Source organism: Aethalodelphis obliquidens, unplaced genomic scaffold (assembly GCF_003676395.1).
Source record: "Aethalodelphis obliquidens isolate GAN/ISIS:26980383/991018 unplaced genomic scaffold, ASM367639v1 scaffold36, whole genome shotgun sequence".
In the NCBI taxonomy this organism is placed as follows: Eukaryota; Metazoa; Chordata; class Mammalia; order Artiodactyla; family Delphinidae; genus Aethalodelphis; species Aethalodelphis obliquidens.
Window position 1 is genome coordinate 12,789,185 of NW_020837980.1, and position 26,705 is coordinate 12,815,889.

General features: G+C 40.8%; 1 protein-coding gene across 3 annotated transcripts in view; it reads right to left on the reverse strand.

The window, feature by feature from the left end:
* AEBP2 (AE binding protein 2) overlaps positions 1–16,987 on the reverse strand; it is a 72,747-nt gene extending 55,760 nt beyond the window's left edge. The window contains exon 1 of one of the 3 annotated variants that reach the window (XM_027129460.1): positions 16,189–16,987. In XM_027129460.1, the coding sequence (XP_026985261.1) occupies positions 16,189–16,856 (668 nt within the window). In that variant the 5' untranslated portion in view covers positions 16,857–16,987. The remainder of the gene's footprint in view (positions 1–16,188) is intronic. The other 2 variants (XM_027129462.1, XM_027129461.1) reach the window with 2 other exon arrangements.
* Positions 16,988–26,705: the final 9,718 nt, after the last annotated feature.

The following is a 26,705-nucleotide window of genomic DNA, read 5'->3' on the forward strand; positions in this document are numbered from 1 at the left end:
AAGCAGGTATGAGAAACTAGTTGTTAAGCCAAACATTAAATATAAAACAATGTCACTCTTCTATGTTTTTTTTAACTGAAAAAGTTATTTTGCATTTAAAAAAACTTCCTGGGACTTCCCTGGTGGCACAGTGGTTAAGAATCCGCCTGCCAATGCAGGGGACATGGGTTCGATCCCTGGTCCTGGAAGATCCCACATGCCATGGAGCAACTAAGCCCATGCTCCACAACTACTGAGCCTGAGTTCTAAAGCTCGTGAGCCACAACTGCTGAGCCCGCACACCGTAACTACTGAAGCCTGCGCATCACAACGAAGAGTAGTCCGCGCTCACCGCAACTAGAAAGCCGACACACAGCAACGAAGACACAACGCAGCCAAAAAAAAAACGAAAACCAAACATCCTGTTACATATAATTGATTTATTTTTAGATTAAATGTTTTTAATGTTCTCAGTTTTGAATTTTGATCCTGTAACAGTGATAAATGTAACGTCCATAAACAAGCTCTATGGTTTCTTCAGTAACTTTTTTTTTTTAATAAATTTATTTATTTTATTTTTGGCTGCGTTGGGTCTTTGTTGCTGCGCGTGGGCTTTCTCTAGTTGCGGTGAGCGGGGGCTGCTCTTCGTTGCAGTGCACGGTCTTCTCATTGCGGTGGCTTCTCTTGTTGTGGAGCACAGGTTCTAGGCGTGTGGGCTTCAGTAGTTGTGGCGCAGAGGCTTAGTTGCTCTGCGGCATGTGGGATCTTCTCGGACCAGGGCTTGAACCCGTGTCCCCTGCATTGGCAGGCAGATTCTTATCCACTGCGCCACCAGGAAAGCCCTTCAGTAACTTTTTTAACAGCTTTACTGAGATATAGTTCGTATTCCTCAATACTTAAGAAAGCAAAGGTGTCCTTACAAGCAAAATGTTTGAGAACCACTGATCTAGACTATATTTAAAGCAAGGCTTAAAGGTCTCTCTGAAATAGACTGGAAAGAGTATGTTTCTGACCTGGAATATTTTTATTTTATTCTAAGGTTAACTGTTGAATTTGAAATTCAGTTTGAGGTGAAACGGGTAGGGGCAGCCTTATCTGCAATCTACTTTTCAGTTATCTGTGAGGAAACTCATTTGGAATATGAATTTTCCTTGGTAACTTTGAGTCCTTCTCTTTCTAGGCTACTGAATGTGTAACTTTAAAGGAGGATTGAGGACAGGGACCTGAAGGGGATACAAGCGTATAATGTGAAATCAAATATAATTTACTCTTGTCATCAAAAAACTAAAATATAAGAATTTCAGAATTTCCTATAAATATGTCATTAATTAGCAAAGCTGCAGCTCTGCACTGGTGCTTCTCCAACCCTAACTTAGGCCTCCACTTGTCCATTCATATAAAAATTAGGTCTGCAAATGCCATATCTTATGCTTTATCCAATTAAATGCCTTCCAAAAAGACTCACAGTTACTTGCTGAATGCTCTCTTCTGCTAGGGGACTAGCCCGGTAGCTGGTAACAAATCAAACAGCTGACATGAAACGATATTAAGAGTTTTATTGCTTGACTTTAAGATTCTAGTCACTTTGGGACTGACATATATACATACACTAATATTTATAAAATAGATAACTAATAAGAACCTGCTGTATTAAAAAAAAAAAAAGATTCTGGTCACTGTTGCATTTGTGATATGAAGTAAAGACAATTAAGACCAACCATTAAGTAATGGCGTATTCCAAACACGGTTTCCATACTGGTAATCCCCTTTCATAGCTCTTGGCCAGGAGAATTAAAGTGTATATGGAGACTACAGACAAGCTACCCATGTCCACAAGTCACATCTTCAAGATTAAGCAGCCAAAATAGAGTAAGAAAAAAACTGGATGCTAATACTGACATAAACTTGTATCATCCACAAATCTCACATGAAATTTAAGTTCATCTCAAAAAAACTTCCTATTCTGATTGACCTGATAAATTGTTAACTTTCTGAACTTACAAAAAAAAATACTCATAAAATATCATTTTAATATATCTTATGCATTGGGGTTCCACATAAAAATTCGTAACAACAGACCTCGAAATTGTCAAATTACTAACTTTTATATTAAAAGGTTAGAAACCACTGAGCTCTATTATGTACAGATTAAGTGCCATAAGCTTTAAAAATGTAGTAGGAAAACAGAATGATCGAGGCATCTAGAAACTCTCTTCAGGATCTGGAAGTTACTGATTGAAGTTCCACAAAAGAACCCCCTTAATCTCTAAAGGATCGAGGCTGTTTCTGTTTTGTTTTGTTTTGGCTGCACCACGCGGCATGCAGGATCTTAGTTCCCCAACCAGGGATCGAACCCGTGCCCCCTGCAATGGAAGCAAGGAACTCTAACCACGGGACCGCCAGGGAATTCCCCCAGGCTGTTTTATTTTTGTTCTATCAGTGAAAAACACATAATCTTTAGGAAGCCTTCAGTTCATAGACTGTATCTGAATTATTATAAAATAAACATTCTCTCATTCTAACTTTTTAAGAATGGAACATGGTTCCCCATATGGACTGAAGAAAGTGCAACGAGGTACAGGGAGACAAAAATTCTACTGGTCTAAGTAAGGAACACTTAACAGGGTCAAGCGTTATAAACTTAGCTTTATTTTGTAACTGGTAATAAACTTTGGATAGATACAAGTATACTATATAGTTTTCAAAATACTTATCAAATTGTAGGTAAACATAACCACACACACGGGTTTCCTTATCTAATTATGTAACAAGGTAAGCTATTATTTGGTTAAAAGGTGATGTTCCTTTCATCTATAATAAAACTGCCACTCAATACTAGAAAGATTACTCTGTGTCTCTCCCATACCTGTAATCAAAATTATTAAAATCCAGAACAGTACAAAACATGTAAGACAATCCTATATTTTTTAATTCAAAAAACTGAATCTAATTAATTCAATTAATTAAAACAAAGACCATATTCTATCATAGGCAGACTAAGGCATTTTGTGGAGATGTTAAGCCCTTATTGATGTCAAATTGTGCCAGTTGCTGGTCAACCAGTGGCAATCCTCTATTTCTGAGAAATCTGAAGTTGTATGCCTGATATGATACAACTTTGAGTGAACTCTCTATTTCAATTATCCGTACCAGTCCTCGCCTCCTTTTGTTGGAAGAGACCATGGTTTTGTGCCCTGCTCCTTATTCTAGGCATTGACAAAGGAATTAAAGGCTAAAACTGAATCCGTTAAAAGAAGAAACAGATACTTCAAGAAAACTATGAACTGCCTGCCTGTTACATCTTATGACTTTATCTTAAGGAAAAAAGGGATTATGTAACTTACTATATCAAAATTTGTATCACAAAAGTAAGGTGCTGTTTTTAAATCTGACTTCCCATTCTTTATCACAACAGCTAACAAGTACTGTTTGCTATATGCCCTGCATTGTTCTTTGCGCTTGTGTCAGACTGTATTTTCCAAAGACAGCCACCCCCATACACACAGCTTCCCACATCCTCTTCTTACAGCTTGGCATCAAGAAGTGAGGGATCTATACTACCTCCCCTTGAATCTGAGCAGTCCTAAAACTCTTGCAGAAGTGACACTGCCAGAACTTCCACAGCTAGGTCATCAAAGGCAATACAGCTCGGCCTGTCTCTCCTGGGACATACAGCTTGGGAGCCCTGAACTACTTACTTACCCTATAAAGAAATCTGGCTCCCCTGAAGCCACTGTGCTAAAAAGATCCTGTGAAGAAAGTACACAGAGCTAGAGAGAGATGCCAGGAGCCCCAGCTGTTCTAGCTCCCAGCTGTTTGAGTCTTCTCAGCTCAGGCACCACACACGTGACAGCTTCGTGAGCAAGCGAGCTTTCTGGTGACTGCAGTCCCCAGACTTTACACTGCTCCAAGCTGCCAAGCCCTGCTCGGACTGTAGATTTGTAAGCAAAATAATGTTTTAAACTACTAAATGTTGGGAGTCGATTGCCACGCAGTCATAATAACCGGAACAATGCCTGATGTGAATTAACTCATGTAACGCTTACAGCAACCAAATGAGGTAATTACTCATTATTTACTAATACTCAAGTATTAGTAGCCTCATCTTACAGATAAAAGAGACTGAGCAGATAAAAGGGACAAAAACACAAAAATTATGTGACTTGCCCAGTCACACAAGTACAAAACATTAATGCCAAACAATCTATTTGCCACATTTATACAAAAGAAAAATGAGTAAATTACTGATTTAAGAAATACTGAAATGCTGCCTATATTACATATCAAGATAACGTGACGGTTTCATCTGGTGTGCACACACAAGAAGGTGTTCCTTTGCTTTTGTACATCTACAGCACACACACACACACACACACAAAAGATATTTAGCATTACGTGTAATGTGACTCATTTGAACAGATGAGTCGGATGGTTTTACAAGATAAACTATTAAATTTGATTTCTACAAGTCAATTAGCTCCATGAAAAAAATTAATTCAAGGTCAGTCATACAAAGCAACACTATTCTCAGGTAGAACTTGTTCCAAATTTAGAACTTAGGCCACTGAACCAGATTATGAGACAAACAATGTCAGTGTAAAATCCAGCTCCAGAATACTCCAGGAACAATGAGGGGACACTTTAGTTTTTATTTATCAAAAACAAAGAGTAAGTTATGAGATTGGTCTTAACTGGGATTAAGGAATTTAGACCACATCTGATTTCTGTAAGGCTGCCTGGTTTGGTCTTTCAAACTGCTGTGGTGCTATAGGCTTTCAGAGCTTTAAACTCAGAAACAATTAGGGGAAAAAAAAGGAAAGATAAGTGCCCAGTTTATTGTATGTGCTATATATATGCTCAGGTCAAACTTGCCTAAGGTCTTTCCTACCCACCTAAGGTGGAAGGAATTCTGCTTCTTTATGATCTGGTTGATCTGTACTGTGAGTCACCTATAAACCTCTTACTCAGAGTAAACTCCTAAACCCAGCTAGTGCCTTGCACACAGTAAATGCTCATATAGTTTTCAGTGACAAATTTAAGTAGGCTTTTTAAGGCAAGTAAAATATATGGCTTTGTCACACTGAGATAATCATTAAAATTAATTGGAGGCACAGTAAAAATCATTAGCCAACACCAAGATATTATTATTACTATTGTTACTGTAATTATAAGCTATTATCACTGTAATTTAAAAAGCTAAATGGATTTTTCTAATCAAGAAAAAGACTACTCTCTATCCCTACAATTATTTCTCTGAATAAAGACAAAAGATTTTTCCCCAAGACCCAGCAGTATTCACCAAATTGGCCAAAAGGGACTTTATGCAACAATGATGAAATATAGTTCATGGAAAACAAGTACGTTACATTCTTCTATCACCACTATGCACTGCGCACATTATTTTCAATTTGTTTCTCATCTCTAGTCTATGCCCTTTAAGATTACTCCACCCACATTTTTCATCCAGCTTAAGAGATCAACAAGCAATTATCTTCAAAAAGATTGTAATACTAGAAACATTCTACTTCAGTAAAACTACACTATCAGGAGTCACCTTTTACCGTCTTAAAAAGGTTTCCAGAAAAACGTCTATACACAATGATGGTATATTAAAAAATCTGCTATGAAAAACAATACCCATTTTATACAAAAGCAATCACATATTCATTTCGTGTTTTTTTAAGTTAGTGTTAAATCATAAAAATGATTTTATCGGATCATTTCAGTGTACCCATATCTGACAAGAATAACTACAGTAGAGTTCAACACCTCAGAAGACAAGTTCAAATGACTGCCAACAGGAATGTAAATCACTAGAAAGGCTATTGCTCATTAATCCCACTCTCAGTACTTTAACAAGTATTTATATATTCATAATTTTGTAATGACAAAAATTTTATAGTTTAGAAATGAACTAGTAAGTGTATTTACTAAGAAATACTAATACCCTTCTGAAATCTGTGTTTTCTCTAATTGATAACACTTTATCTTTCTAGAAACTCAAAATACAAATGAAAACCAGAAAACAAGTCAAGGACTTTGAAAAGTGTCAAAATTAAAGAAATAAAATGTCAATAAAGACTCTCTATTCCCCTAAAGACTGAATAACTATAATACTTTAAAAAATTAACTTCCGTATTTCAGTCTTAAGAGGAATCCAGGTTACAAAGTCTAACTATATAATTACAAATGAGAATAAAGCCCAGAAATGTAAATGAACTCAAGCACCTAAGTTATTCTTTGCTAAAGGGACAGGATGAAAATTAAAACAGCCGCTAATGTAAACTACTGATATTTTAATTAAACTTCCCTGGTCAAGGCTGTTACAACAGTCCTATAGGCAATGTAAGTGTAGTAGCTAAGACCGCGTCTAGAGCCAGGACTGCCAACATTCTCCAGGAGCTGTGTGACTGTAGACGAGACAGTCTGTGCGTGCTTCCTCACCTCACTGGTCCTGTGGATGAACTTCACCGACTCCTTTCAATAAGATCAAGTCTCAGATTCTTAAGCAAACCAGACAATCAACAGTGGGTTTTCTTCTAAAACAGTGTGTAAATACATATTTTTCTTGAGAAACAAAATATAAGTTGGGGAATCCTGCTTTTTTAAAATTATTCAAATAACCACAACTTTTTTCAAATACTGTTTTCACATATGCTGCTTAAAAGAACTGGGGGAAGAAATAAGGCATAGAATGGTTCAACTCCTTGTTTCATGCAGCCACACTAGTAACAGTGAGAAAGAAGAAATATGTATCAGGTACATCCACATTCAGCTGAATTCAACCAATTACAGAGTTACTGAATATACAGAGTGTAACAGGTGAGTGCGCTACAGGTAAGTGCTGGAAGTATAAATAGGACCTGATTTTAATCTTAAAAATGTTATAGCCTGGAGAAGACAAACAAACACAAATGGATATTTCAATGCAACGCCATAAATATGAATTAGAATTATGGTGATTTTTGAACTCAGAAGAACCTAAAGTATCTTTGAGATCCTGGATGGAGCAAAGACACACCTGCAATATTCTGTGTTTGTCTAAAGGATAGGAAACACACACAGGCACAGACACACACACACACAGACACACACACACACACACACAGCATATATACAGAATAGGTTCCTAATCTCAGGGAGCACACATTCCAGCAAGAGAGATGAACAGTAAATACTTACTCCAATTGTGATAGGGCCAATGCAGAACTTGAGTGTGGCAATGAGCCTAACAAAGAATTGGGGACAGTCTGCCTGAGAAAATGTTCAAGGTAAGACCTGATCGTGACTAGGAGTTACAAACACAGAAGCTGGAGAACAGAAAAGAATGTGATTCACGATATGATACATATATTTATCTTCTGACTTCCATTAGAGCACTTGCCAAATCTACAGCAGATTTATCACATCTGAGCTCCAAATTTCTTTATACTGTTTAGTCCAAAACCCTCACTTTAAAGAAAGAGCTCAGAGAAATGAAACGATTTGCCAAATATCCTGCAGGCAGTCTCTAGTAATGCCAGTACTACAATACTGATTATTCTCAATAAAGTATTCTTCCCACATTTTACACATGAAAAATGGGAAAATAAATGACACTGAATTAATTACAGCCCTAGGCCCTTTACATATTCCATCTCATTTAACCATAACACTAAGATACTTCTTCTAGGGCTTCCCTGGTGGCACAGTGGGTAAGAATCTGCCTGCCAATGCAGGGGACACGGGTTCGAGCCCTGGTCCGGGAAGATCCCACATGCCATGGAGCAACTAAGCCCGTGCACCACAACTACTGAGCCTGCGCTCTAGAGCCCACGTGCCACAACTATTGAAGCCCACGCGCCTAGAGCCCGTGATCCACAAGAGAAGCCACCACAATGAGAAGCCTGCGCGTTGCAACAAAGAGCAGCCCCCACTCGATGCAACTCAAGAAAGCCCGCGTGCAGCAACAAAGACCCAATGCAGCCATACGTAAATAGACAGACAGATACTACTTCTATCTTAAAGCTAAGGAAACAACTTCTGAAAAGTTAAATTATAACGCCAAGTCTTTCTGACTTAGAGGTTCATGCCCTTTCACTACCCAATGTTCCTTTAGCTGTTTTAGTGATAGATGTGTCTAGAAAAATATGGTGAAGTACTGTTCCAGTTAAATCGTCAAGAAAAAAACTTTTTACTCAGAAATAGTAACACTATTTCTCTTATTGATCACTCAGGAAATTAGCTTTTCTTTCCTTTAATTCAGTTTCCCAAGCATGACTTTTTCCCCAACTTCTACCCCAGCTCGAGTCTCTTTATTTCACACCTGTACTACTCCTACCACCTCCTAAATGGTCTCCCAGCTCCCAAGCTTTCCTTCTCTACCTCTGCCACATGTGATTAATTTTCCGATAACACAAGTTTCATCATTCATTCAAAATGTATTTTAAAATACCTAAAATGATTGTCAAGCACTGTGCCAGGTACTGCAGATAGTGCAACGTTCAAAACAGATGTAGTTCCTATTCTCAAGGAGCTCATATTCTAGGAAGAGAGATGAACAGTAAATAATTACTCAAACTGTGATAAAGGCAATGCAGAACTTGAAGGGCTAGCAATGTGTCCAACAAAGAATCAGGGATAGTTTGCCTGAGAAAATGTTCAAGGTAAGACCTGATCATGACTAGGAGTTACAAACACAGAAGTTGAGGAGAGGCAAAGAATCCAATTCACAAGCCTATAGAGAGAAAGATGGGCAAATTTGTGTTTGCATGAAAGGTCACATTTTAGTCATTAATTCTTATTTCCCTGTTCCAATGTGGATCCTCTAATCTAGGCAGAAAGTTTTCTGAATATGCTAGGCTCTTTCCTTCCTATGTTTCATTTCGGCTTCCTAGAAATTTCTTTTCATCACTCAACTAACCCTAAAATCCAGTCCCTCTCCCATCAAAACTTTAGTCATCGACTATAATACTCCACAGCTTTAATTTTAATGTACTGTGTCACAAACAATTTACAGGAAAACTAGAAAACAATGGAATCACCTTTTTAGTCTTCTCTTTAAAAACTATCTGGGGATGCACATTTTTCTTATCACTAAACAGGGTTAAATGCTAACCATCAGTAAATGCTCAAAAATGACTTTTTAAAAAAAATTATTTATTTATTTATTTTTGGCTGCATTGGGTCTTCGGTGCTGCGCACAGGTTTTTTCTAGTTGTGGCGAGCAGGGGCTACTCTTTGTTGCGGTGTGCGGGCTTTTCTCCACGGTGGCCTCTCTTGTCGCGGAGCATGGGCTCTAGGCACACGGAAATCAAGGCTGTGGCACGCAGGCTAAGTAGTTGTGGCTCGCAGGCTCTAGAGCGCAGGCTCAGTAGTTGTGGTGCACGGGCTTAGTTGCTCCACGGCACGTGGGATCTTCCCAGATCAGGAATCGAACCTGTGCCCCCTGCACTGGCAGGCGGATTCTTAACCAATGCGCAACCAGGGAAGCCCAAAAATGATTTTTTAAACATCTAAACATCTACCTGATCTCCTATCCATGCCCAAAATTGTCTGTTTAGTTCTAAGGTCAATATCACTATTACTTTCACAAATATATACTATCAGTCATAAAAATGAACTCAATATGCGGTTAGATAACTGCAGATCCATTACCATTACTAGAAAACATATCCCAAAACCTTTTAGTAATAGATCAGCAGCATTACATATTAAAAACTATTAAAAACAAAAGGTATTAAGAGGCCTTTTAGGTCAACCATATATGTTAAAGAAAATGATTAAAATGTAGATTTTGTAATGAAATATTTTGGTATAGCGTATCCTTTTGCAAGTTTCTGCAGCACTCATTTACAGATATTTGCCACACATTTAACAGCTGGTACAGTACTTTTGGCATTTCAGATCTTAAACTGCTCCAACCAAAGACCAGTGCTAGCTTGACTATTATCAGCTCTTGTTCACAGTCTGTCTCCCCCACCCATGAGGTCAGGTGCTTTGTTTTACTCACTGCTGTGTACCCAACACCTAGAATAGTACCTGGCACATAACGGGGGTTCTATGTACATCTGTGGAATAAATACCTATCACATAATACATGCTTAGTAAATTGTGTGCGAAATACTGTACATGTAATCCCCATAGCTATCTTACAGGATAGGAACTATTACTGTCCCCCTTCGGCAGATAAGAAACCTGAAGTAGTAGAAAGCCATTAAATAACTTAAATGACTGTCCCACGGTCACCTAGCTTCAGTGAGAGCCAGAATTCAAATCCAAACATTCTGGCTCATCTTGTACTCTTAACAACTTCTCTCCTTAACTTCAAATTTTCCATGTACCTTTGATAGAATGTTGGGCATTTTTCTACAATAAATGCTTCTAAACAATGGTTTAAAAAAAAAAAAACCTCGGGTGACTATCCACTTCAGATTTTCCATCCTTATACTTACTTTTAAAATAAGCTTTTTACAGAAATATACAATTTCAAAGTTGTCCAATCATTTAAAAAGCATTTATTATGCACCTCTGGATCACCTCTAAATTGGTAGTTCTTAACTTAGACCAAACCTTTTTTTTTTTTTTTTTTTTTTGCGGTACGCGGACCTCTCACCACTGCGGCCTCTCCTGTCGTGGAGCACAGACTGCGGACGCGCAGGCTCAGCGGCCATGGCTCACGGGCCCAGCTGCTCCGTGGCATGTGGGATCTTCCCGGACCGGGGCGCGTGTCCCCTGAATCAGCAGGCGGACTCCCAACCACTGCTCCACCAGGGAAGCCCTAGACCAAACCCTTTTAAGACTCTGAGAAAAACTGCTGACATCTTCTCAGAGAAACGCCCACATAAAATTTTGCATACGACCTCAAAGGCCTTACTAGAGTACACCCCCAGAGAAAAGCTGGCCTTAAACTCACTATACTAAATACAATGATCCAGACAAAGGCACCAATTCCTGGCCCTCACTTTATAGTCTTCTTTATACAAATTCTACTGCAGGTATTTCAATTTAATTCTAATAATTGAGTACTCACCATATGCAGGTACTGTGCTAGATACTACAAAGATATAAATGAGCTAAACTATCCCTGCTCTCAAAACTACCATGCTACAACAAAAAGGATGAAGCAACATTCAAGTGCTTTGAACAACGTGGATTCTTCCAAACGGTCAACAGGGCTCCTTAACAGAAGTTCACGTGGACCTTAAAACACCTTCATGGTTAAACCTAACCCTGTCGTCTTGCAGTTGAGGAACTAAGGGTCAAAGATATTACTTAAAATCATAATGTAAGTAGCAATGCTAAAATCTGAATTGTGTCCTTTGACTTTTGTGTGTGTGTGTGTGTGTGTGTGTGTGTGGTACGCGGGCCTCTCGCTGCTGTGGCCTCTCCCATTGCGGAGCACAGGCTCCGGACGTGCAGGCTCAGCGGCCATGGCTCACGGGCCCAGCCGCTCTGCGGCATGTGGGATCCTCCCGGACCAGGGCATGAACCCGAGTCCCCTGCATCGGCAGGCGGACTCTCAACCACTGCGCCACCAGGGAAGTCCCTGTCCTTTGACTGTTGATTACAGGCTCTTTATACTGCAATTTCTACATCTCTACATAACAAAGCCAGAAATTGAGATGAAAAAATAAAGGAGAAATACAAACACAGTAATTAAAAAGAAAAAAATAAAATCAAGTTTAGTAAGACCAAGAAAGAATTTGTTGTGGCATTTTTGATGGGTTTTGAAACGTTGTCTCAGTCAACAAAAATCTGAAGCATTTGTTATGTATCAGTATGAATAAAAAGAAAAGTAGGAAAAATGTATCTGCTAAGTGAAGATGTATGAAGACTATGTGAGCAGGTATATTTAGGTCATAAAATCCTTGGCTCTCTTTCTCTCAGATGACTTGCTCTGGGGGAAACTAGTTGCTGTGTCCTAAGAACACAAAAACAGCCTTATGGAGATACTGACCTGGTGAGTAACTGAGGCCTCCTGCCAAAACGTACATTAAGTGAGCTGATTTCCAGCCCCAGTCCAGCCTTCAGATGACTGCAGTGCTGGCCAACACTTCTGCTGCAACAGCAGACTCTGAGCCGGAACCACCGAGCTAAGCCTCTCCATTCTTGACTTTCAGAAACCACATGTGATACCAAATGTTTGTTTTAAGTTGCTAAATTTGGGGGATATATCTGTTACACAGCAATAAATAGCTAATACAACAGGCAAGGTGTGACATCTCTAACTTTGTTTAGAGTCAATAAAGTTTTGTGCTAGGAATTATGGCAAAACCACACTTTGGAATTAAAAGTTTCAGAGCAATATACAAGATGGATGAACTGGGAAGCATTTTGTCTTCCTGTATCCCACAATATCCAGTAGAGTCCTTCCTGCACACAGTAAATACCTATGCTTGGTAACAAACTAGATTACACACAAGATTTCCTTACTGATGCAATGCAATAGTCTCAATGTTTCTTAACAGTAAAATGACCCCTTAGAATCTCTCCATATAAGTTCAATCCTGAAACCTGTGGTTTTATTGTTGTTTACTTTTTAGCACAGAGCCGTACCTTTCTTAACTGAGAATTACAATCTGTAATCAATGACAACTGAGACCTGTTATAGAAGCTCTTCCCTAAATTTAGTCAAAATTAAAAGGTAGCTTAAAACAGGGATTCTGGAGAGACTATGAACAGCTGCTTCAGAGTTGAAAAGTGAATGGTGAAAAGCAGTTCCTTCATGAAATATGAGCAAAATCTTACCTCTTATAAAAGTATTTTATTGCCTCAACCGTACAGAGCCTTAATAGGTCTTGATGATAACCTCAACATGCAGCCTTCTAATATTAACCCGATTTAAAAGTTTAGCCTCCATACTAGAAAAAGATCTTCCTAATCATATTACTGGGAAAGTGCAAAACATAACCCTGTTTTCCCAGTGTCAAAACAACCTTAATTATACCTCAAAGTTTGCAACCCATTAGGTTGGTAATCCAAATTTTAATCCACAGAACAGTAAGGGCCTGTAGTCTTTGCTTATCATTAAGTTTCATACTAAATGCCCTTCCCTATCACCCCAACCTTATGCACGCACTCTTCACCTGACACCTGGATTTACCCAGAAAGTCTGATAAAAGTGGCTTTTTCAAAATAAGTCGTATCTTATATTCTAGATGGGAGGGGGGAACCGTAATAGAGACAAATAACCACAAAACAGAGGCTGTTATTATCAATTCGCTTATACAGATAAGCAACTGAACAGTATTTTAATGTATAATCTGATTCAACAGGTAGAACTAATTTCTACACTAAAAATATTTCAGAGGCATTCTAAAATTCTACTTAAAAGTCAACTTAGCCTCTGAAATTAACTTAAAAGGTGGTAAATTTTTAAAAGGTACTTAAGCTTAGATTCAAAGTAAAATAAAATAAAAGCTAGTTTTTAGTGGCCTCACGCAGCTAAATATTCCCCTCAAAGAAAATCCCATTATCTTTATAACCAAACTAAAAGGAAACTACACAATAACTTTAAGGTTTTCTAACTTTACCACAATAAACACACCAATACATTTAGGCTGGTTCTGAATAACTTTCTCCTGGGAAAAACAATGTTTTTGGTACCAAGTGTGATTTAATCATTTTATAAATTAATCACTTTCACAACACTTCGAATACGTTTTGTAAACTGACTCCTTGGATCACAAGCTTTAATATCCAAATCTTCAAAGTTAATTCTTTCTTAAAACGGAACACTTACAGTTAAAAATATTTAAGATAATTTCAACAACTTACAAAGTATGTTAGATAAACTCAAAAGTATAAACTAATTTCAAACTGAAAGAAAAACTCAACTGGCATTCTAATAGAAAGAGTAAATTCTAATGATAATAAAATCCTTGCAATAGGATGCCTCATGTTTCTAAAAAGCACTTTAAAACCACGACATCCTCCCATCAGTTACAAATATAAAGACTTCCTACCGTGAAATCAATCTATAAAATCCGTAGATTGATGTAATCTGCAGGACAGTTTATAAGAATTATGAATCCTCTGCAAATTTAAAATAACTCTTAAAAAAAACTCAAAGGCATAAAAGGGGGAGTTTCAAAATTAAGATTATCAAGACCACAACCAGTTTCACTAGTCACATAAGGTTTTTTCATACAAGTGATAAATTTATTACCCTGTAATGGTAAAATGATTACAGTGTTTTGTAGTCTCTAATGTTTAAGCATCAAGAAAAGCAAGTACATTTGGTTATCAGGTTTTAACCTTATTTGGCACCAATATCTTACTCCTTACTCTGAAATATGATGTAAAAATTACATATTCAAGTGAATAATAAAAATGAAGTCAAAACTCCACTTCCTGAAATACTGCTTGGCCAATTACTATCTCCTAAAAGGACTAGTAGACAGATATTAACTAAAAAAAAACAAAACAAAACGCCAAATACCTGGCACATCCTGCTTGTAGCTATTTAAAGTGAATTATTCTAACTCTTGTGAAGTGGAAATAGCAGAGAACCTTTGTTCAGATCCAGCTCCACCACTTCCATTCTATACTTATTGTTTTGAGTAAGACACTCAACTTGCTTCTTCATCTGTTAAATGGAAGTCAAAATAATACCTACCTTGCGCCAGAGTTGTGGAAATGAAATGATTAAGGCATTTAAATCGTGCAGTGCTAGGCAAGTGTGTTTTATGGGTGTATGTGTATACTAGGTACATGGAACAACTGTGGTAGATGCTGACTGTATAAATTAATGTCAACTTTCAAATATCTACTGGTACCAAAGAAGGAGTATACAGTAAAATGATAAATGACACATGCTTCATTGTGCAGTTCACATCAATTTTTAATTTTCTTGAAGACATTCTCATTCCTGCCATGCCTGTATAGTTCAGGACAATTTTTCCAAGGTTTGCACTCTCTACTTTACCCCACTCAAGATGTTTCCTTAACTAGACATTAGAGTAAATGTCAAACAGAATTTGATGCTATATTTTCAAAATATTTAGAGCTGTGAATTCCTTATAACATTAAATATAAGCCATTGTGTTTATTTTTATGTTAACAATAGAATTCCTAGAACTTTAGAATACTTTAACTTTTAAATCCAAGTCAATAAAGATTGTTAAAAATTCTACTGCTCATCAAAACATTAGCAGATGGTCAAAATAACTAATATACTTTAGATGCATTATAATACGCATGACATGGTTCTCTCTCTTTAAAAAAGTACATTAAAAGCCAATTAGTTAAAGTACGAAGTTTTCCAGGGATCAAAAGTAATGATAGTAACAACTGAAACATACCATAACAATAAACTTCTTAATGTCCCGAAAAAATGAAGCGCATTTTTGTCAGTCTCCACATTCTAAGAAGCTTTAGAAAAATGCTACTAATCCCTTCAGAGATCTCGCCAAAACATGACTTTAAATATTATCATCTAAAATCATGACTCTCACGTTGAAGCATTACTGTATAAAGATTTTAAAACGCATACTGACATGCTGTACCTTAAGACTGCATTTTGTTACAATTCCAACTCTCTTCGATCCCGCAAAGTTATTTTAAAGGACACTAATTCATTATTCTTTTACACAACGATTTATACGTTTTTAAAACTTTCTCCCCAATTTGATCACCAACGAAATATAAGTTACTAAAACCACTTTGGAGACCATGTTAATGACCACACATGAGGAATTCTGGAAGCTCTGATTAAATATAAAAGAATAGTCTTCACTTTTCTAAGTAAAGGAAAGTGATGGTTGGGGGTCTCCTCCCTGAACAAGGAAGTTCTGTTACATCCAGGCGAAACCAGCCATGTTGGAAAACACTTGTCAATTACGGTTCTGACAAGTATTCGCGAACACGGCAGGATGAAGCTACCTTGTGTACCGAGGTGCGTACATCAAGGCCCTCTTCGGCTCCGCCACAGGATCTGGGCCTACTTTGGGGATTGTTTCCGAGTTGGAGCCGTCCTTAGGTCCGTACGGAGTGCAGAGCCGAGGGGAAAGAGGGCGGGGAAAGGAGAGTTGGGGGGAAAAGGGTTGGAGAGTTGGAAGCCGCTATCCGCAGCGAGAGGGGCGCGGCGGCCGGCAGAGGTTTCCGAGTTGAGAGCCGGGGGGAGGGGCCGAGGATTCGGGGAGCAGGGAGATCTCAGCAAAAAGTCCCCTCGAGGGGCCTAGGAGCGCAAGAGGAGGAAAGGAAGGGGAAACGCTTCCGTGCACTGACCTGTCCTCGGAGTCCATGCGGCTCAGGGGTTCCCCATCCGACGACATCTCCAAGCTGCCTCGCCGGCCCGCGGAGGTCGCGCTGCTTCCGCCTCCCCCGGTCCCGTAGCCCTCATCGCCGCCGCTGGAAACGACGCTGCTGCTGCTGCTGCCGCCCCCGCCGCCTCCCTGGCTGCCCCGCGGTCCCTTGGGCTCCTCCAGGCCCTCCTTGCCGTCCCCATCCCCGCTGCTGCTGCTGGCGGCACCGGGGCTCAGCGAGCGCGTCTCGTCGCTGCTGCTCCCGCCGCTGCTGCCCACCAGGCTCTCGGCGCTGCTCTCCTCCTCGCCCCCGCCACTGCTGCTGCTCTCGTCCTCCTCCTCCTCGTCCTCCTCCTCGTCCTCCTCCTCCCCGGCCTGGCTGGCGCTCTCGGGGCTCGGCTCCGACATCGTCTCCGCCTCGCCGCCCCCCACTCCGCCGCCGCCTCCACCGCCCCCACCGCCGCCGCCGCCGTTCAGCAGCAGCGCCGCCACCGCCTCGGCCTCCGCCTCTTCTTCCTCCTCCTCTTCCTCCTCCTCCTCCTCTGGCGGCTCAGCCCGACCCCGCGCCGCCGGGCCGGGGCTGCCAGGGGGCAGAGGGCTCAGGCGGGAGAGCTCCTCCAGGTCGGCCATGTCGGTGATAGCGGCGGCCATGGCGGCGCCTGCTCCTCCTCCTCCTCCTCCCCGCCGCCGCCGCCGCCTCCCTCTCTGGACTCTCGCTCCCGTGCCCCCTCCCGAACGCCCAAAACTCCGCCGACGCCGCTGCAGACCAGGAGGAGGGCCCGCGAGCTGCGTCAGCCTGCACACGCGCTACGGAGCCCGCGCGGGGACAGGCGCGCGACTGCGCGCACTCACGCGGAGACGGCTGCGCGCCTGCGCGGCGGCACGCGGTGGCACCTCCCCCCCCCACCCCCGGCCGCGGATTCCGCGCCCCCGCTGGTCCCTGCCCGGCCTCCGCCCCGACCCGCCGAGGACTCAGAGTTTCCGCGGGGCCTTCCCACGGCTTCCCTGCCCGCGCGGCAGGCGGGACACGCGGAACGAAAACCTGAGCGCTAGCCGGCGATTCTAACAGCCCTCCGAGGTCTCAAGATAAAGTCATTCATTCCGGGGGGTGTTTGGGGAGTCCCCGATGCACAGGCGCTGAGCTAAGAATCGAACAAGTCCCTGGGCTTCTGAGAGCTGACAGTCTACGAGGAGAGGCGATTAAAATGAGTAAAAATCAATAATACAGTGCGAGGTACTGAGTCCATACGCGCGACATAGAGCCACAGGTTATCATCTAACCTGCGTTCGAATAACCCGAGGAATGGTTAAATCACAGTCTCAGAGCAAACATGTGTGTTCTAGATCTTCAAACTTTTTAGCTCCTGAGCCCTCTAAAACGATTTTGTACATCCTTATACGGTTTGAAGTGACATCCACATTTTTTCCAGCTTCTTATGTTTTATAACTGTCACACTTTTTTAAACGTAGCCAATGAACCCTAAATACCATAGGGATTTAACACCCACCAATATACACTTTTTAGAATCCGATCTCTGTTATGCTTGGGCAATTTCCATCCTTTATCTTCTGGGACTCATGTACATTTTACATCCTGTCCTGAATTTTATCTTAATAATATATTTTATATTCGAACTGTTGATCATCTTATATTTCCTTGTAACAAAAATGTGTACAGAAATTGAAATTTAACGGTTGTTTTTAAATCTCCTGTGATCATAACACTCTTAAGTCTTATTATTTCAACTGATCAAAACAAATATATTTCAAAATATAAATAAATATTAAACACAAAAGTAAAGTTTTGTTGGCAATGCACCTCACAAAGATGGAATTGAATACTTTTTTAAACTAGATTATTTATCAGTGGATGAGTATTTCTAGAATGAGAACGAGCTGCTTCAATTCTATTCCAAGCTTTCAATTCCATGGATGTAAGCACTGAGAAAACTTGTTCACATAAATAAGTACATGAGAATTAATGGAGTTTTGTTACAGCAATGCAACTCAATTCTTTGAACTCTTTCCAAATTATATGCCCCCAAAAGTCACACAACGATCTAACAAGAAAAAAATACTTTTAATGGTCTATCTGCTGACAACACAGACTAGATTCTCTTTCAACTTTGTTGAAAGCAAGTAACTGAAAACCACCTGACTTGTAAAAGGATGTGTTACTCATTCTCATTCACCAGTCAATAGTTCCTTTTTCGGTGTTGTGGAGGTTTTTGCATCACCGGGGTACAGCACCTTAGGAAGATGTGAGGTGGGGCAGAATTATGCCTTTTTTTTGTAAAGTAGGGGAGGGGCAATTGGGATAAGGGAAGCTGCAAAGGAGCCCACATTACCCTCTGACCCCAGAGCACATTTTCCGGCAGATCCTTTCAGGTAAAAGGGAAGTGAGAATCAGAGAACGGATTGCCTTAAAACAGGCTCGGTGCTCATACACATCTTAGAAAGTCTTCATACACCATGGATACCCCAGTATTATGTCTATTGCCTTAGGCCTTTGGACAGCTGTTATATGTTCCATATGTTGCCTCAAGGGAAAGCAAAAATAAAAATAAGAAATAATAGTATGGGGCATTATGGCTTACAGATACCTTTCACACACACATACAATGCAAAATGCTAACTGCAAATACGTTAACCTCAAAGCCACTCTTTGAGATAGACTAGGAAGGTATTATCTTTCTGTGTTGTCAGTTAAGAACTATTAGAGGGACGTCCCTGGCAGTCCACTGTTTAGGACTCCACGCTTCCACTGCAGGGAGCACAGGTTTGATCCCTGGTCTGGGAACCAAGATCCCATGCGGCGAAGTGAGGCCAAAAAGAAAAGAAAAGAACTATGAGAGAGTTTAGCTGAAAAGTGTGTATTAAGTGTATGTGCCAAGCACTGTATGAAGCCCTAGAGATTTTGGCTGAGTTTGGCTGAGTTATTTAAGGAAAACTTAACGAAGAATGTAGGATTTGAACAGCTGTGTATGTAAGATATACTACATTTAAGTTTAAGTCATTTGAGCTGGATCTTGAAGAGTGAATAGAATTCTGTGTGAGGGGGAATTCTAGGACTGAGAAGCAGTAACACTGGAAAAGCATAAAAATTTAATTTGTGACTGTTAATTAACCATGAGAAAACGAAGCTAAAAAGCTGAAAAAGAGTTCAAGATGAGATTACAGAAAATCTTGAATAAAAAGATTGACTTTGAAAGATGACAGGTATATTTATATACCACAGTGTGTGTGTGTGTGTGTGTGTGTGTTTGTGTGTATATATATTTAGAAAAAATATTTTTTAAAGGTGTGCCATGATTAAAGTTATAAGGGTATCTAATGTTATAGATGATATGGAGAAAAATGTGAAAAGACTGAAAGGCGAATGGAGATTAGACACGTGGAAATGGCAGGTATCAAAGCCACAAATGAATGCTCCGACTGCAGTATTTATACTTGAATATGAAAACGAGCTATCTTAGAACTGGCTTTTTGGAGAAAAGTGAGTTTCCCATCACTGGAGAGGTTTTCTGTTTTTTTAATCGCAAATTTTCTGAAAATTTGAAAGAATTGGATAATAAACACCTATACACCCGCCTAGATTCATCAATTACTAACATTTTGCCACATTTGCACAGTCTGTGTCCCTCTGTCTCTGTTTCTTTCTCTATGTCCCCTCCCTCTCCCTCCCCCCTTTCCCTTTCTTGCTCTCCCTCTTGGTTTAGTTGCAGACATCATTACTCTGCATGCATCTCCTTAGAACAAGGCCACTCTCGTACATAACCACAGTGTCACAATGTCATTATCGCATTCAGTGAAGTGTCTGACTAAAGGCAGGACCTCTGGGTGATAGAATTTTTTCAGGTGACATCAGGTGAGAGGTTGGATGAAATGCAAGCAGTGTGGTCTGCAGACCAGTACCCATCCACCCCCTGTTCGTTACCAGCCTGCAGCTAGATACATGCTGAAATTAGCTTCAGGAAACTTTTATAACAACATGGTAGAGTAATTTTACATCTGCTGAACCTAATAATAAAAAATGGAGGCTTATTTTTTGATGTCATCAGTTTACTTTTTATCTTATAATTCTGGTAATTCACTTTTTAAAAATTTATTATCTTATTTATTTATTTATTTGGTTGTGCCAGGTCTTAGTTGCCGCTCACAGGCTCCTTAGTTGCGGCAGGCGGGTTCCTTATTTGCAGCATGCGTGTGGGATCTAGTTCCCTGACCAGGGATCGAACCCAGGCCCCCTTCATTGGGAGCGGGAGTCTTAACCACTGTGCCACCAGGCAAGTCCCATCTGGTAATTCACTTTTATTGTATTTTTCAAAAGCCTCAGTCCACTGGTAAGTAAAAAACTGATCCTTCAGTTGAGAATCACTGTTCTATTTCCCTCCTGCCTGCTTGGAGAGTATGTGATTCTATGCATAATTATAAGTTACCCAATAATACACCATTGCATACGAGCTATTTGATTAGGAATAGTATTCAAACTCATCAACCACAGTACCAATGGGTCAAATTAGCAACAATAACTTGAATTTTACCGGCGCCTCTACCTACCAAGTCTGCTAACACAGGCAGGTCATTGCCAGTTTTCGGGGAGCCCCTGGGGTGGGAGGATCTCTGCTCACCCAGTGGCCCCCTCCCCTGCTCTGCTCCTACCAGACACTGCAGGCTCCTCCTACCAGGGCCTGTGATACAAACAAAACAGCCAAAGCCATGGTGTAGCCTGAAGAAATGGAGATCGCTGTGTTGACCTCTTTTAGGGGAACCCCGGAGCAGACTGCTTGGCCCAATATCATATATGATTTTCAATGAAACAGGTCTTTATGGTATTACTCAGAGCTCTGTCTCTCCTAGGAACCCAGACATGCTTTCATGGGCCTAGACTGGTGATGGATTTGAGTAACAGCTACCCCAAGCTGCATTTATTACTCCCCATCCAATGACTAAGTCTTTCTTATAGGGCTTCTCTGTCTAATTCTCTTTTCCACGAACATGAGTCCTGTTCAAGGAAGCAGTCTCAGCTCCCAGGCCAGCAGGTTTCTTTCAGCCCTGCCTCACCAGTTTGCCAGACATGCCGAGACATGCTTGAACCCCAGCATCAGACCCAGCTTGGATTCAGGCTGAGATTCCTGCTATACTACATGTACGATACTTCTGAAAAATTCTCTAAAATATGCAGCCATAGCAGGTTTTGCACCTTTATTTGAGGTTCCTCATTCTGCTTGTTGACACTGCCATGGTGAGCAGAATCAGTAGCAGTGTAATGACCTCATTCTCTGATTGACTTGACATCTAAAGAAAGTACATGTGAAAGGAGAGAACGTCTTACTGAAAGATGGAATGATAGGATCTTAAAGCTGGAAAAGAACTAGAAAGCTGATGAAAGCTTCCCCAATCTGTAGACTGTCATCCAACAAAAATACAACCAACTGATTATTACGTCTGTTTGCTTGTTTTTTAAATAGAAGAAGTATCTTACATCTACTGTAGCACTTTCTGGTTTCTAAAGCATTGTAGCATCCCTCATCTCATCGAACTGGAGAGGCTGTGTGGTGCGGTGTTAAAAGCATGAGCTCTGGGGGCTTCCCTGGTAGCGCAGTGGTTAAGAATCCGCCTGCTAATGCAGGGGACACGGGTGCGGTGCGAGCCCTGGTCTGGGAAGATCTCACATGCCACGGGGCAACTAATCCCGAGGGCCACAACCACTGAGCCTGTGCTCTAGAGCCCATGCTCCGCAGCAAGAGAAGCCACCGCAATGAGAAGCCCACGCATGGCAACAAAGAACCAACACAGCCAAAAATAAATAAAAATAAAATAAATTTATTTTTTTAAAAAAAAGCATGAGCTCTGGGGCCAAACTGCCTGGGTTCAAGTCCTGTTTCTTCCCTTTACACTTGTGACCTTGGGCAACTTACTTCTGTTCTCTGATCTGTAAAAGGAGGTTGATAATAGTATCTCCCTCAGGGTTGTTGTAAAGATCAAAAGCTGAGTATCCCTAAGGGGCTCAGAAGAGCACATGTTAGTTACCATCATTATCATCTGTCAGCATCATCTTCTTCATGATTAGTTTTTGAGTTAAAGTTTCTGTCGTCAGTAGGACCATTTTAAGACGTAACTGCTTTGGCTGGTAACTTTCGACAATAAGGACATCATAAGCATGTCTGGTATTGTGAATAGTTTCTAATTTTGAATTTAGTAAACTGCTTTTTCTATAAACTAGCAATGAAAGGATAAGCAAAATGTGAAAAGTGAATAACATAAATACCATGGTTTGGTTTTTTTTAAATGACAACTTAGTTTTCATTCAAATGCACGAACCTTTACTTTACATCTTAACCCATCAGTGTCGATTTCCTACTCTGTCTTCAATCCCACCCTCTCCACTGGCTCTTTCTTTTCAGTTTATGAACACAATCAGATCTTTTCATCCTTGTAAGTATTGATTCTGTTTTCATCTAAACTTCTAAAAATATGAACAAGGGCTTCCCTGGTGGCGCAGCGGTTGAGAGTCCGCCTGCCGATGCAGGGGACACGGGTTCGTGCCCCGGTCCGGGAGGATATCACATGCCGCGGAGCAGCTGGGCCCGTGAGCCATGGCCGCTGAACCTGCGCGTCCGGAGCCTGTGCTCCGCAACGGGAGAGGCCACAACAGCGAGAGGCCCGCGTACCGCAAAAAACAAACAAACAAAAAATAAATAAAAATAAAAATATGAACAAGAGTTGCTTGTTGCACTCTCTTACCCCCCATATATTGTCCCTCTACTGCAACATGATATCCAACCCCACTACATTTTTGAAAACTACTCTCAGTAAAATCATTAATTGCCAAACCTGGGGGATACTCTTCAGTTCTTGGCTTACAACTTTGCTATCACACTACGATGAAAGTAAGTCTCAGGTCAAATTCTGCGTTGTGCACTTTGTGGCATATTCTCCTCTTCTCTCTTGAATTCTACGATGCCACACTTATCTATAATAGATTGCCAATACCTTTCATCGTTTCTTCTTGATCTCCTGTTCTTCAAATGTTGGCTCCCAAGTCTATATACTTGGCCAAGTCTCTTCTCGTTCTAAAGAGTCTTCCTGGTAAATAACATCCAGTCTCCCGATTCTGATCCCTTGTTGATGAATCTTGAGAGCCTCCCAGATTCATCCTCCACATGGCTGGAGAGCACCAATGCCTCCCTACAACAGAGGATCCTTCATTTATACAGCACCAATATAAAAACTTGTCTGTGTGTCTGTCCCACAGTCTTCTCATGTATTGCCAATTGACTTCAGCCTTTTGGGTTCTTCAGTAACTGTCAGGTACTCTGAGTAAATATCAATTTACTCAAAGTCCACTGATTGGACTAGGCAGAAGTTAAGCATGCCCCCTCTCCCACCCAACCCTGATGTCAGGTGGTAGCTTACAAGGAAAGCAAGCCTTCGTCAAAATTTTTCCAAATGTGTTAATTTTTATCTGCAAATGGGCAAAAAAAGTTATAACCTGCGCATGTAAGGTTAAGGAAATCCTCACTCTCTGTCCTGAAGCATGCCTAAAGCATCTTGTAGGAGAGGCTCACTCCAAGGTGGGTGCAGCAATATCTGAACAGCAGAATCACTCAACCTCTTATTCAGGTCTGTCAGTAGATGCCTCTAAGAATTGAACAGAAGATGGACCTACAGATGATCACACTAAGTGAAGTAAGCCAGACAGAGAAAGACAAGTATCGTATGATATCACTAATATGTGGAATCTTAAAAAAAAAGATACAAATGAACTGATTTATAAAACAGAAACAGACTGACAGGCATAAAAAACAAACTTAAGGTTACCAAAGAGGAAAGGGGGGTGGGGAGGGATAAATTAAAAGTTTGGGATTAGCAGATATAAACTACTATATACGAAATAGATAAACAACAGGGCTTATTGTATAGCACAGGGAACTGTGTTCAGTACCTTGTAATAAACTATAATGGAAAAGAATCTGAAAAAGAATATATATATATATATATACGTGTGTGTGTGTGTGTGTGTGTGTGTATATATATAAAATACATATATATGTAACTGAATCACTTTGTTGCACACCAGAAACTAACACAACACTGTAAATCAACTATAAATAAATAAATAACAAAATTAAATAAAAAACAAAAATAAACGAATAAAGAAAACAATAGACACTATTTTAAAAAACTGAATAGAAGGCACTGGGGAGAAGTAGATAACACAGAACCATATAGAATTTAGACTGAGAAGGTAGTAGGCTGCTGGGCTTTCTAGCAACTTATTCACCATATATTGGATCTACTGAGTGTCTCCTATGTGTCAAGCGCTGTTCTCAGCACTGGATATAGACCTATGGTGGGTAAAGTCAAGAAAAATTCCTACTTTCATAGAGCTTACTCTCTGGTTAGGTGTTCTCATACCTCATTTTCACAAGAGTGACAGGGCTGTGAAGTCTTTCTAGCCAGCCATATATCTGGGACATCATTTATTTCACCAATGAAAATGTATTTCTAACATCCCTTATGCTAATTAATGAACCTTCTGGTATAAATTTCAATAAAGATCCTTGAAATGCTTAAGTAGCCACCTGGGGAGTATGGATTCCTGATTAGGGCACTTCAGATGATAACTAACCACCTCTGGAGTGTGAATTCCTAATAGGGTAACTCTAATGATAACTAACCTCCCCTAGAGTGTAGATTGAAGTTAATTTACACACAAGTACATTACACTGTTTATAAGGAAGTATTTTAAAATAAATTATTACAGAGGCAATATGACAACATGGCAGGAAGTATGGTTGCTCAGAACTCCCAAGTTTCACATAGAGATCTTTTTTTTTTTTGGCTGTGCCACAAGGGTTGCAGGATCTTAGTTCCCCCACCAGGGATTGAACCTGGGCCCAAGGCAGTGAAAGCACAGAGTCCTAACCACTGGAACTCCAGGGAATTCCCCACATAGAGATTTTAAAATCCTGACGCACACTACCTCCCTAGGACTCCCAGATCCTTCCCAAGATCCAGCAACTACAGGGACAACAAAAGGCATCAGGACCCCCCCCCCCCAGGCCCCTCCTACTGTCACATGGTTTCTATCCATTCTGAATGGCGAGTGCCCATATCATTCCAATCACTGAATTTTTTTTTTATTATTTTCTTTTTTTTTTTTTACGCGGGCCTCTCACTGCCGTGGCCTCTCCCGTTGCGGAGCACAGGCTCTGGACGCGCAGGCTCAGCGGCCATGGCTCACGGACCCAGCCGCTCCGCGGCATGTGGGATCTTCCCGGATCGGGGCACGAACCCGCGCCCCCTGCATCGGCAGGCGGACTCTCAACCACTACGCCACCAGGGAAGCCCCCCAAAAATTTTACTTCAAGTAAAAGCCAAGAATCCAAAGGGAGAATTGGGTCAGGCACCCAGAATCCTCCAGTGTTCCTCGTGAGAGACCCCTTGAAGGATTTAGCCTAGAGCATCATTGCTAAAGGTACAGGCTACAGACCTCTTGGGATTTGTACACCCTACTTACACAATGGGAGGGAATATTTTTAGAAAAATCACATATCTTGGGAATTCCCTGGTGGTCCAATGGTTAGGACTTCACGCTTTCACTTCTGAGGGTCCGGGTTCAATCCCTGGTCAGGGAACTAAGATCCCTCAAGCTGCGCGGTGAGGCGAAAAAAATTTAAAAATCACATATCTTGAATATCTTTCATTTGGCCAGAAAAAAACCCTCTAATTTCCAACATTTATCCTGTTGTTCCATAGGCCATTGTTTTTACCAGTAAAACCCATTTCCCATGTTTGGTTGGCAAATTATAAAGTGTCATGGTTGGTCAAGTTACGGGTAACAGAAGCATTTGCAAAAGCTGCCTCTGAAAGCAAGAAAACCACCACCCCTGGCCTGCGTGTTATTTTTTTTTCTTTAGCTTTTCATTATAAACATTTTTTTATACATACAGAAAAGTGGAGAGAATAGTTTAATGAACACCCATATACTCATAACCTAGTCCTAATACTCTTAATATTTTATCATATTTGCTCAAGTATTACATAGTTAATTATAGACATCATGATATTTCACCCTTAGATACTTTTTGTGTGTGTGTGTGGTACGCGGGCCTCTCACTGTTGTGGCCTCTCCTACTGCGGAGCACAGGCTCCGGACGCGCAGGCCCAGCGGCCATGGCTCACGGGCCCAGCTGCTCCGCGGCATGCGGGATCTTCCCAGACCGGGCACGAACCCGTGTCCCCAGCATCGGCAGGCGGACTCTCAACCACTGTGCCACCAGGGAAGCCCTCACCCTTAAATACTTTATGATGCATTTCTAACAACCTAATACATTTCCCCATGATCACAATACCACCATCACACTGAATAAAATTAACAGTAATCCCTAATATCCTCTCATGCCCAGCCTGTACTCAGATTTTCACATTTGTCCCCAAAAGGCGTTTACAGTTGATTTTTAAAAACCAGACCCAGTGAGGATCTTGCCTTTC